This window comes from Otolemur garnettii, unplaced genomic scaffold (genome assembly GCF_000181295.1).
Source record: "Otolemur garnettii isolate 467f Iridium unplaced genomic scaffold, OtoGar3 scaffold00014, whole genome shotgun sequence".
Lineage (NCBI taxonomy): Eukaryota > Metazoa > Chordata > Mammalia > Primates > Galagidae > Otolemur > Otolemur garnettii.
In genome coordinates, this window is record NW_003852409.1 from 30,179,778 (window position 1) to 30,192,838 (window position 13,061).

A 13,061-nucleotide genomic window follows, 5' to 3' on the forward strand; every position below is an offset into this window, starting at 1 on the left:
AAAAAAAAAAAAGAGTTAATGAGTCAAGTTAGAAAATGTACCCCAGATTTCTAGCATGCTGGAAGGCTCTAGCATTCTCCAGGCCCTGGTGGGGCTCATGGAGGGGCAAGTTAAGTGAGGTAGGGCAGGGTAAGCCTTTTGCCAGCTGACTGAGGGGACCAACAATGTCCCCAGCCCCACTGCTCATTCCCCATTACCTCATAGCTTATCACTGCTCTCCATGGTGGTGTTTTGTGCTTGTTCCCCTCCTGCCTGACTCTCCCTCATGTGAATGCCACCAGATATAACAGTCAGTCTGAGATGTGGTCACCATGGTTTAGTAGGCACTTCTGTGTGCTGTGCTCGGGTAGGATGACAAAGAACAAACTAAAAACTGGTATGAGAAGAGCCACTGATTCATCTTCATCTTGTCTTAGATTCCATTTGGAGCTTTTGCAACGTGCAAAGTTCTACAGAAAAAGGTAAGATGGACCTTCATTTCCAGAGCATGGTTTACTGCACGTTTGCTTATTGAAACCGTATATTTCAAACATGTGGGACCTTTAGGAGCTGTCTTCCTGGTATAAACACCTCCCTTCTCTTTGACCCTCACCCTTTTGGCCCGCAGCAGGTGTTTTCACAGATAGGAGGGTAGGCTTTGGGGCCGGACAGTCATGGATCACATTCTGACTCTGACCCTTGCTGGCTTCAGGCCTTGAGTAACTTCCTTAAACTCTTACATCTCAGTTTCTTCATCTGTGAAATGAAGACATTTAAAGCTCTGCTCTCTCAGAGGTATAGTGAAAACTGAGTGGTAGATAGCTAGATAGTGATACTGATGTGCTGAGTGTAATGGCTGCTATGTTGGAAGCGTGTTTTCATCCCAGTTTAATAATAGTAGACACTCATTTCATTATGCTTATGCAGGAGAGATTAGGAGGGGAATGAATGGTTTTTCAGAAGAGCATTGCAGCTTTGAATGCAGATAGGTAAGAGCACTCCAAATGCAGTAAAATGAAGATAGGCAAAAGGTATTCATACCATACTGACAGAGTAGTGAGCTCCTTGTCACTGGAAATACTAAAGCAGTGGTCAGTAAGACAAGTAGCAGTAGGTGACCCGGATTTGAGCACTGGACCATGTGTTGGCCCTGGACTAAGGACTTTTTGTCCGTTGGCTTGTTTAACGATTGCAAGAGCCCTGAAGCCAAACATTGGCTATTCTCTGTCTTCCATGGGAAGGGTATGACCAGGACAGCTGCAGGGGGATCCCCTCTTAGAATGAAAGTAGCATTAGATGTCTAAAGTCCGTGCTACCCTTGAAGATCCAGATTTTAAGGAAGGTCCCAAGTTGTGGCATCTGGGAGAGCAGAGATGCCAGGCTGTGGCAGGACCACTGTGTGCCTGCCCTGCCCTGGCTGTGAGGCCTCAGCCTGCCCTGTCTGCTGTTCTTCCTCAGCCAGATAGTTCCATAAATCTTTCCACACAGGTGTTGATCGTCCATACCAATCACCTCACCTCCCTGCTTCCCAAATCCTGCAGCCTCCTGAGTCTTGCAACCATCAAGGTACTGAGTGCTCCTCCTAGGCATCTGGGGCCCTGCATGGTGTCCAGGTGGCAGCCCAGCTCCCTGCTTTGATCCTCTTCTATTAAAGTGCATGGCAAACAGGTCAGAGGTAACCATCTGGGCTGTGGTCAACTTGGTTTATCAGGCACTTCTGTGTGCTATGCTCAGGTAGAATCACAAAGATGACCAGCCACAGTTCTACCCTCAGGAGTTTACACAGTAGGTGGAAAGCCAAATGGTAAACTCATGGCAGGTAAAACAGCAGAGCAAGGACACTGATGGTCCCAGATGGAGAAGAAGAGGAAGGATGTCCAGATAACGTGGGAAGGTTCCTTCCTGACTTTGAGCCCCTTTACAATAGGGGCTGGGATGTATTCACAGCATGTGTGAGGTGCAATGCTGGGGTCGTTCCACATGGCTGTGCACCTATCAGTGTGGTATACAGGGAAGAGCGTGGCAGCCCAGGCGCCATGGTGCTCCCCACAGTTAGCTCTGGCTGGTGGGATTGGTGGCAGTTTTTAACTGCCCTTTATTATTATGGCCCAATATGCATTATTTTTATATTCAGAAAAAATAGAATATTTCAAATACATTTTTGTATTTATGTATGTTTCATATATGTGTATATTATACATGTGTTGTCCCTTGATATTCAAGGGGGATGGGATCAGGGCCCCCAAGAATACCCGATCCTCAGATGTTCAAGTGGTCAACACTTAGTTGGAGAGGAAGAGTTGGGTGCTCTTATTTCAATATCAGGGGCACCAGGCTCCCCATGGCACCTTCTGTTCATTTTGGAGCCTAGAGCCTGAGGGACTTTCTTAGCTGGTGACTGACAGGTGTCTCCTTCTATAGGTTCTGGATCTCCATGATAATCAGCTGACAGCCCTTCCTGATGATATAGGGCAGCTGACAGCCCTCCAGGTAGGGCTGCAGGAGATGGAAACCCACCTCTGATCGCCTAAGTGAGAAATTGCGGTCACATGAGCCTGGAACCCTCTGGTTGTGCTTGCCAGGCTACACATGGTGCCAGCTTCATCCTCTTTGCTCTTGACACCCAAAGAATGCTCTTGCAGCTGCAGTCTGGGCTGTGGGTGTCTCTCAACTATATTTTTGGCATGTGCTTTTTGGGATTTCATTGTGAGCTTCCATGACTTTACAGAAAACAAATACCAGTGAGTCTACCTCTTAAAAATGTAAATTTAGGGCCAGGCCTGGTGGCTCACACCTGTAATGCTAGCACTCTGGGAGGCCAAGACTAGCGGATTAGTTGAGCTCAGGAATTCACTACCAGCCTGAGAAAGAGCAAGACCCTATCTCTACTAAAAATAGAAAAACTACCCAGGTATTGTGGTAGGTGATTGTAGTCTCAGCTACTTGGGAGGCTGAGGCATGAGCCCAAGAGTTTGAGTTACTGTGAGCTGATGATACCACAGCACTTAACCCCACAGGGCAGTAGAAACCATACCTAAAAAAAAAAAAAAAGATGAATTCAGCACTCTGACTCATGTCTCACTTCTAATCCTTGCCAGCAAGAGCCCCTACATTTACTGGGCGCTTGCTGTGTGCCAGCCTGGAGCCAGGCCTGTACCTTGCTTTACAAACTGGGGATTCCTCATAGGCACCTCTGAGGCAGGCATTCACGTGACCCCATTTTACAGAGGAAGTAGTGGCTTCCCACTGCACTTAGACTGAAATCCAGGCTATTCACTCGAACTCCCAAGACCCTGTCCTATAGACCCCTACATCTTTCCAGTCTCCCCTCCTCCTCCCAGTTTGCTTGCTGGAGTCAGCTTCTAAACAGCCTGTTCCTCTGAGCCCTACCCCAGCACTGCTTGGGCTGTTCCTTCTGTTTGAGTCCCTCTTCCTGGGACTCAAGGAGGATGTCTGCAAGGTCATCCTTCATCTCTTAGGCCAGATGTCTCTGCAGACCCTCCCCAGCCTCCTTAGGAGGGGGGCCCCTATTCATCTGTCTCCTCCTGGCCTTATTTCCTGAGAGCACAGCTGCAGCCTGTAATCCCTAACTATGTGTGTGCTGGCTCACTGTCACCTGACTGAAATGCAGTCTCTATGAGGACATCACCTCTACCTAGCATGCTGCCCATCATGTGGAGAAGACCAAGAGGGATTTGAATGAACAAACCCACGATGTGGGAAACAGTGTCACATTTTACAGAAGAGAAAACTGAGGTCCAGGGACATGACTGTAACTTGTTCAAGGTCACACAAAGAAAATGAAGCAGATGAGTAATAATTGCCATCACTTTGAGCCATCGTAAATACCCTGCTGTAGGATCTTAGGGACTTTGTTTTTATATGTATTTCTTTCTTTTTTTTTTTTTTGAGACAGAGTCTCACTTTGTCACCCTTGGTAGAGTGCCATGGTGTCATAGCTCATAGCAACCTCAAACTCTTGGGCTCATGGATCTTCTTGCCTTAGCCTCCCAAGTGGGTGGGATTACAGGCACCGGCCACAATACCCAGCTTTATTTAGAGATGGGGTTTTGCTGTGGCTCTGGCTAGTCTCGAACTCCTAAGCTCAAGCAATCTACCTGCCACGGCTTCCCAGAATGCTAGGATTATAGGCATGAGCCACCACCCCACCTGGCCCTTTATATGTATATTTTTATAGAATTGCTGCTTTCACTGTTCTGTAACTTTCGGATTCCTGACAGTAAAGTATAAGGTCCTTTGGGTCATCAAATATTCATCTCCATGCTATTTTTAGTGGCTATTTAGCTTTTCCACTATAGCTACTTAGTGCATCATCCTGTTGGCCTTGCTCCCTTCAGGGCACCACATCCTAGTGGGAACACGGCTTTTGGGATCCAACAAGCCCTGGTTCCAATGCCAGAACCACTGACTACTGGCCTTGAGCCCCAGGGCAGCTCATATGTCTTTGTGAAGCTGGGTTCCTACCAGGTGCTGCCTCACCCAGACCTGTGGGTCTGTTAGTCTTCTTCTCCCTCTGTGATTGGGGGTAGTTAGTGAGTATTTTGTAATTGGCATCAATGAATACCCTCAGCCAGAACTGGATTCAAGGTCTAGCTTTGCTCTCTTGAGCACATGACTTAATCACTCAGATCCTCAGTTTTCTCATACCTTGAACAGGATCATAGCAATCTATAGCTTCTTCACTGTGCTGGCAGGAGATGAAGGCAGATGTGTGTGGTGCCTGGATAAGGCCTGGCCCAAAGCAGGGGCAGGGGCTGCAGGGCTGGTCCCTGTAGTCTGTGTGAGGGTTCCCTGTGTCATTTTTTCCGGGTTCTTAGGTATTGAATGTGGAAAAGAATCAACTGACACATCTTCCACGATCCATCGGGAACCTGATCCAGCTTCAGACTCTCAATATTAAAGGTAAGGGGCCAGGGATCCCTGTCCCTGTAACTCTCAGTCAGCTCTGGACTGTCCCACCAAATCCACTGGGTGCTCTTCCTGGGAGCCACTGAGCGTGAGGGCAGCTTGTCTCCAGGTGTCGCTATAACACTATTGACCATCTGCTGGGTTGGTCGTTTTCCATGGTACCCATTGACAGGCTGTCTGGAGGGTTCCTGTGACTCTTTGGAGCCAGGGCCCTGTGGGGAGTGCAACAGACAGTGTTGGCAGGCCCCGTGGCTCAGTGATTCGTATTTATAACAATGGGTTGTGGGATGCGCAGCAGACTGGGTGAGAGCTCTCCCACTCAGAGGTACAGGGAGCCTTATGGCGAGTCCACAAGGATGGGGCAATATTCCCATTGACAGATGGGGAAAGTGAGTGTGACATGCTTATGGCTGTCCAGTGCAATTGTGACCAAGTTGAGATTCTACAACAGGCTCCATACCCTCAGAAGAGGGCTTGCCCCCCTGGACCCTCAGCTTCCCACATCTTCTCGCTGTCCCTCAGCACTTCCTGCCTTAGAGAGCCTCAGTATATCTAATTGTAGTGTGCAAATAATGATAAAAGTCGTGGCACTCCATTTATTAATCACTGTCTGTGTGATAGGCACTGTGCCGTGGCCAGGGAGGTAAGTCAGGTGACCAGAGTCACTCATCCACTCATCTAGTTAGTAGGAACTTGAACTGAAGCTCCACCTTCGCATCCTTACTCACCAAGACCAGGGCCTGGGACCTGGTGTGTGCCCTAGAGGTCAGAGTGAGGCACTGAGCTCCCTGAGTCCTAGTGGGCTTCAGGCAGGAAGCTGGTGACAGGGCTTCAGGGTATTGAGCTATGCCACTGGGATCTCTGCAGACAATAAGCTGAAGGAGCTTCCAGAAACCATGGGGGAACTTCGAAGCTTACGTACTCTGGACATCAGTGAAAATGAGATTCAGAGATTGCCACAGATGCTGGCTCATGTTCGAACCCTGGAGGTAAGTGGGGAGCCATTCTTACCTGGAGTCCTCTCTGGCCTGCCCAGCTCCCTTCTTCCCACATTTCTGAGTGCATGTCCCTGTCACAGGGTTCTGGGGTCACAGGGACGGTGTGGCTCCTTAGGTGTCATGTAGAGACAGTGTGTCAACATTTGCTGCCATGACAGAGGCAGAAAAACATTCTTCTAGAGTGTAGAAGAGAGAAGGCCAAATCTGGACAAAGTTACACTTTAGGAAAATTGTGGTATTAGAAACAGAACTAGAAAGAGGAATAAGATTTTTGAGAAGTAGGCAAGGATAACAGCAGAGTCACAGGTGGAGGAGGCAGGCAGTAGGGAAGCACAGGGAGTCTAGGGAAGGGCTAAAAAGCCACAAGGTTAGAAGTTGCTGTGCCTGGAGGGCCCAGATCATAAAGAACCCAGAAAGTGGAGGGAGTGGGGTGGGAGCAGGAATCACCCAGGGGCTGGGCCTCAGCTGGGCAGTGCAGAAACTTGGTTTCCTCAGAGCAGGGGGAGGGCTGGGAAGGGGATACACAGCTGCCATAACAAGTAGTACTATTGGGGATAGAGGAACTTAAACAATAAAAATTTATTTTCCTGTAGGCTAGAGGTCCAGGATCAAGGTATTGGCAGGATTGGTTCCCCTGAGCCCTGTCTCATTGGCATGTAGATGGCCATCCTCTCCCTATGTCTTCTGTCATCTTCCCTCTATACTTGTCTTGTCCAGCTTTCTTCTTAGAAGGACACCATCGTACTGCAGTAAGACCCAGCCTAATGACCTCTCTTTAACTTAATCACCTAAAGGCCCGGTCTCCAAGTGTAGTCACGTTCTGAGGTATGGGAACTTAGGATTCTGACATATGGATTTGGGTGGGAGGGACATAGTTCAGCCCACATCAGATGCCAACATGAGGCAGCCCACTTAGAGGAGGTGGGATCTGACAGCCGTGACAGTGAGACGGCACTAGCTCCCTGAATCCTAACAAAAGTCTCGTGGGGCAAATACCATGATGCAGATGAAGAGACTGAGGCATGGACAGTTGCAGGAGCTTGCCTGAGGGCCACACGGTTAGTAACAGCAGAGGTGGATGTAAATCAGGCAGTCTGAACCTGACACCTGTGCCTCCAGTCTGTGTGACTCAGCTTCTGGAGCGGGGCCTTATCCACACAGTAACAAGCAATGTAGCTGGGCATCCCAGCATCCTCTGACAAGCCATCAGCAGATTCACTCTCTCTGGCCAGATGCTGAGTTGAGGTGTCTGAGTCAGAGTGGACAGCTGGGCCCAGACACAGAACAGAGTGGGGTGGCTGACCTCAGTGGCTGGACACATCCTGCCTCAGCAGCTAGCCTGAGATAGGACAGGCTGGGGAGACAGGCCAACCCAGGTTCATTCTCTGTGCTGCCTACTAGACCTTCCTGAAGTGATAGAAATGTCCAAGGCCTGTGCGGTTCCAAGCAGTAGCTGCTAGCTGAATGCATGACCAAGGAACTAAAAGTCTGATTTTATTGACTTTTAATTCATTCCTATTTTAATAGCCATGGATGCCCATTGGCTACTCTTTTAGATGATGCAGCTTGGAGCACGTGTTCCTAATCCTGGAGCTATCCTAAGATAGCTTATAAGAGCTCTGGATTTCATTTTTTAAGAAATCTTTTTGGTGGCACCTGGAACAAACCTTCTTTTAGGATGAGAGAGCCACAGCCATTCTTAGAGAAGGCTGTGCTGTGTGCTAGGTCTTCAGATGTCAAGCATATTACCCATTAAACTGCCTACCAGGTCGTTGACACTGTGACTGTTTGGCTCTGAGGTAGCCACAGCTCAATAAAGTTAGTGGCCTGTTAAGGGACATAGCTGGGACAGGAAGAGCTGGGACTTGAAGCCAGGGCCATGTGTTTGGGCTCAGCAAAGTGTCCAGTGGCTATTCCTTCTGCCAGTAATGGGAAGGTCCTGTGATCTGTGCTGCCAGCATGGTAGCCACTAGCCACCTGTGGCTACAAGGAACTTGAAATGTGGTGAGTACAACCAAGGACCTGAAGTTTAAATGTGATTTAATTCCAATTAATTAACATTTAATTGTAAATGACCACACCTGGCATATAGCCACCATCCTGGACAGTGCAGTCCAGGGTCCAGTACATGTAACTGATGGTGACTATCAGCACCCTGTGTGGGGTTAATTTGCTTCAGATTGGGTATCCCAGTGTAGGGTTTTTCACCCCTGGACTCCCCCCACCCCCTTGACAGTCAGTTCCTCTGCCCTGGAGCAGTCTCCCACTTGCTCAGCAACCACCGTGCAAAGGCTGTGCTGGCCAGGCCAGGGGCCTGGGTGACCCTTGCCACCAGCCACTATGTTGCTGTGAAATCAGCCAGCTTCCTGGCTGGCTCCAGGACTCCCCTGACCCCCAGGCATGGAGGATTTTAGTTCTTACCAATAATTGGTGGGTCAGAGGGTCTCTGGGAAGTCAGAGGTCAGTAGGAGGAGAGCTCTATCCAGAATAACTCACAACCTGAGTGGGGCGGCCTTATGGGCGTGTGTGTGAGAGAGTGAACCAGGACCCCTGCATCCTGGGCTTTATAAACACAGAAGTATGTGCACACGCCCATACACATTTATCCTTTCTTACTGAGACTTAGTGTTATGTCTCTAAAATACAAAAAAAAAAAAAAAACCATACCGGGGTGGCGCCTGTGGCTCAAAGGAGTGGGGCCCTTTATGCTGCCGGCCCCGTATGCCAGAGGTGGCGGGTTCCAACCCAGCCCCGGCCAAAAAAAAAACAAAAACAAAAACCATACTGTATATTGTTAACAAAAGTTCAAATACTAGAAAAAATTTCATGTAGACAGTACCCCAGAGCTTCCCCTAGAGGGAGCCACTTGGAGCTTGGTGCGTATTCCTCCAAGTTATCGTTATAACACGCTCATATGAGAATGTATGAGTGCATTTGTTAACAAATGTGAAGTCATATTCTATGCACTGTCCTGTAACTTCCCTTTTTTACTTCCATATTTAACCAAAGATATGAACTAAGTATTTACCACATGCCAGTGGCTTTCCTTGGTGCTGGGAATGCAGAGGGAGCAGACAGTGAGCACACAAGTTAATAAGGGAATCAGGCAGTCTCCGATTGTGTTGGGAGTGAACTGTACAGTAAACAGGGGTCCCCTGTGTCTGCAGACGCTGAGCCTCGATGCCTCATCCATGGTCTACCCTCCTCAGGAGGTGTGCTGCGCTGGCACCACAGCCATCCTGCAGTTCCTCTGCAAAGGTAAAGCCAGGCCACCTACCTCTTCCCCTCATTGAGGAAACAAGACCCATTGGCCACCCAGTGCTATCCCAGACTGGGGGACAGCAGAGACCAAACTGCCTACAGTGTCTGCTCTCTTGGAGCTCCAGGTCTGACAAGGGACACAAGCAAAACAAATGATTACACACAGACTATTGTTATAAGACATCATCATGGGGCATCTGGTATAGGTTGAGAAAGTAGCTGACACTTGAGGGATGCTTAGGACTTAGGAGAGGGGGAAGGCTGCTCCTAGCAGAAGGAAGCGCGCATGGAAGGGCCTTGAGGGGCAGGGGAGTCCAGAGCACAGTGAGGAGAAGGCCAGTGTGGCTGGAGTCCCGAAGCAAAGGGAAGAAGCTGGAGAGGCCATCTGGGCCCAATCCCAGAGTCAGACAGAAGAGCCTTATTACTAGACACATTGGCGGCAGTGAGAGGAAGGGATTGAAAGAGTGGAGGGCAGGAGATAGGGGATTTGGGGCTATCCAGGAGAGAAACAGTGGTGGCCTGGACTTGGAGAAGGGTGTGTGCAGCCAGTGGAGAGCAGGATGCCCCAGTCTTGGCGGTTCATGTCACCTGTGGAACTTTCAGAACATAACCAAGACTCCTATGCCTATAGTCACCTGACTTATAGTGACCATTGCTAAGCAGTGGGAATGGATGGTGTTTTCAATAGATGATTTTGGATCAATTGGATGCCTTATGGAAAAAGCGAACCTTAATTTCTTCCTTAAATAGGAGACAGCACTAATCATGTGAGTTTGGTAAGTAGATTTAGTTAAACTCAAAACTTCTCTTCAAGAGAAACCACCTAGGGAAAGAAAAGGAAAGCCACAAAGTCCAAGATGATATTTGCAGTATGAACATATCCAGGACAGGACGGATCTAGATACAGAAAGAACTCACACAGGTCTGTAAGAAAAAGGCATTAGCATAAGACTTGTGGAAGAATAAATAGTATCTGAAAAAAAGCACTTTTAGTCAACAGGAAAATGCAAATTAGATTAAAACTGCAAAGAGAGTTACCTTGATTTACCCACAAAAATGGCCAAAATGGAACTGTCAAAACCAAGAATTATCAAAGATGAGGGGGCAACAGGAATTTTCATATACCTCATGTAGGCTTGAAAATGGAAAATTATTTTAAAAATTGTTGTCAGTATCTAATCAAGCTGAACATTCAAATATCCTGTAGCCATCAGTTCCATTCTTAGCTTCATGCACAGCAGAAATGCATGTGAATAAATCCAAAAGCCATGTGCAGAGATGTTCATAGCAGCACTGTCATCATAGCCCAGTGTCCATCAGTAGCAGAATGGATGAGCAACCTGCTTTATACTTAAGTATGAAAACATCACAGCAATGGAAGAGAACAAACTAGTGCTACATGCAGCAACCAGACAGCGTGGGTGAGAGAAGCCAGACCGGGGCCTGTGCTGTTGCACTCAGGCTCTGCACCGGCACTCGTTGCTGGTTGTGAGGGTGTGTTCACATTTATACATTGATCAAGGCATATGTGAACATTTTTGCTCCGTTCTGCATGTATGTTATATAAAAAAAAGGGAAATAGGTCTGCACATAGCAGCCAGGCCACACATCTGCAAGCGAGCATTGTTGAGCAACGGTGATTCTAATGAGGCAGAGCCAGGAATGTCTGACCCACAGCCTGCCAGCCACACACTGATTTCATGAGGGCTTTCTTTGCTGATGTATGGTGCTGGAGGTCACAAAATGTATGTACTGACCATTTTTTGCTAATCTGCTTTTGTTAGTGTTTATTTAATGTGTGTGCCCCAAGACAACTCATTCTTCCAATGTGCAGTAGAGAAAGAAAGGTTGGAGACCCCTGAACCAAACTTTTCATTTTCTCTAAGAAGATTTTTAGATTATGCAATATTTAGGTATACTATAAAGAATAAAGCAGTGAAGATGTGTATACCTGCTACATATAAGAAATAATCCTTCAGTTTATTTAAACTGTCTTGAAGTATGCATATATATAAAAATTTTGCTTTGCTCTTTTAAAAATATTTTCAAAACCATGAAAGATACCATACTACATGACTTTATGCCCTGCCTTTTCCCACTCAAAGAAAGTCTTGGGAATTTTTCCTATCTTTTTTTTTTTTTTTTTTTTACAGACAGAGCCTCAAGCTGTCCCCCTGGGTAGAGTGCTGTGGCAGCTCACAGCAACCTCCAACTCCTGGGCTCAAGTGAGTCTCTTGCCTCTGCCTCCCAAGTAGCTGGTCCTACAGGTGCCTGTCACAATGCCTGGTTATTTTTTGGTTGCAGCCATCATTGTTGTTTGGCAGGCATATAGGGCCAGTGCCGTACTCCTTTGAGCCACAGGCACCACCCCATTTTTTGTATTTCTTGTGGACTACTGTTTGTATCCTTCTGGAATGAGAGAAGGACAGCTTTGACTACATTAAAATTTAAAACTTTTTGGCCAGGCACAGTAGTTTACACCTATAATCCTAGCACTCTGGGATGCCGAGGTGGGAGGATCTCTTGAGCTCAGGAGTTTGAGACCAGCCTGAGCAAGAGCAAGAACAAGACCCCATCTTTACTAAAAACAGAAAAATTAGTCAAGTGTTAACGGGCACCTGTAGCCTCAGCTACTCAGGAGGCTCAGGCAGGAGGATCACTTGAACCCAGGAATTTGAAGTTGCTGTGAACTATGATGACACCACTGCACTCTGCCCAGGGGGGCAGAGTGAGACTTAACAGAGTAAAAAAACAAGAAACAGAGTTTAAAGTTGTTTACTAAAGCAGGACACCATCATCAAAGTTAATGAGACAAGTTACCACCTGGAGGAAGATAGTTGCGATATTACGTTATAGACTCAAGGTTATTAATTACAACATGTAAAGAGTACCTACAAATCAGAAAAAAGCTAACAGCCCAATAGAAAATGGGTCCAAGGTGGGAACCCTTTCAGATTTTAGAGGAGGAAATTACACAGGGGCAGAGAAGGAAAAGTCTTACATGCAGGGAATTACTGGTAAAGTTGGGTCAAGGGCCCAGGTTTCTCTCCTAGTCTTAGGCTTTTTCTGTCACCTCATTGTCACTTGGACAATAAAGAGGCAGAGAGCTGCCTGTGTACTCACTCAGCTGACATTCACTGAGCAGGGCCCAGGGGTTAGACTCACAAAAAACATGTAAGGCCCAGACTAGGGAAGAAGAAGGCAGAGGGCTGAGCTTGGCGTGGTGAGGCAGGCTGCTGGGGAGGCAGGAGGATGAGGCCGTGGGACTGGACATGACGGTACCTAGGCTGTGTCCACCTCCGGCTAGCTGTATCCATCTCTTGCAGAGTCAGGACTGGAATACTACCCCCCTTCTCAGTACCTGCTGCCAGTTCTGGAGCAAGATGGAGCTGAGAACTCACAGGACAGCCTTGATGGGCCCAGAGACAGATTCTTGAGGGAGGAAGTGGAATGGCAGGTAAGGCAAGCTGCTTGCTGTGATTGTGTGTGTCCAGGAGAGCTGGGCATAGGGGGATGTTCAGAGCAACAACCCTGGATCCTTCCATCAAACTCACGTTGGCTTCCTTTTAGACTGATGTGTTGAGCAGCTTTGACAAGTCCACAGTAGCAGCCTCACCCAGCAGCTCAGCAAGCTGGTCTGTCTCCTGTCTCCTGCTGTGTCCTGCTCCTTTTTTTTTGTTTTGTTTTGTTTTGTTGAGATGGAGTCTCATTCTGTTGCCCTGGGCAGAGTGTTGTGCTTCATCATAGCTCACAGCAACTGCAAACTCTTGGGCTCAAGTAATCTTCTTGCCTCAGCCTCCTGATGCCACCAATGCCTGACTAGTTTTTCTTTTTTTTTTTGAGCCGGAGCCTCAAGCTATCCCCCTGGGTAGAGTGCCATGGCATCACGCTCAC

The 13,061-nt window shown here is 47.8% G+C and overlaps 1 protein-coding gene across 1 annotated transcript in view; it reads left to right on the forward strand.

The window, feature by feature from the left end:
* LRSAM1 (leucine rich repeat and sterile alpha motif containing 1) overlaps positions 1-13,061 on the forward strand; it is a 55,417-nt gene that overhangs the window by 4,307 nt on the left and 38,049 nt on the right. The window contains exons 5-11 of the mRNA XM_012802386.2: positions 417-461; positions 1,468-1,545; positions 2,401-2,469; positions 4,818-4,902; positions 5,776-5,897; positions 9,074-9,164; positions 12,494-12,624. Of these exons, the coding sequence (XP_012657840.1) occupies positions 417-461; positions 1,468-1,545; positions 2,401-2,469; positions 4,818-4,902; positions 5,776-5,897; positions 9,074-9,164; positions 12,494-12,624 (621 nt within the window). The remainder of the gene's footprint in view (positions 1-416; positions 462-1,467; positions 1,546-2,400; positions 2,470-4,817; positions 4,903-5,775; positions 5,898-9,073; positions 9,165-12,493; positions 12,625-13,061) is intronic.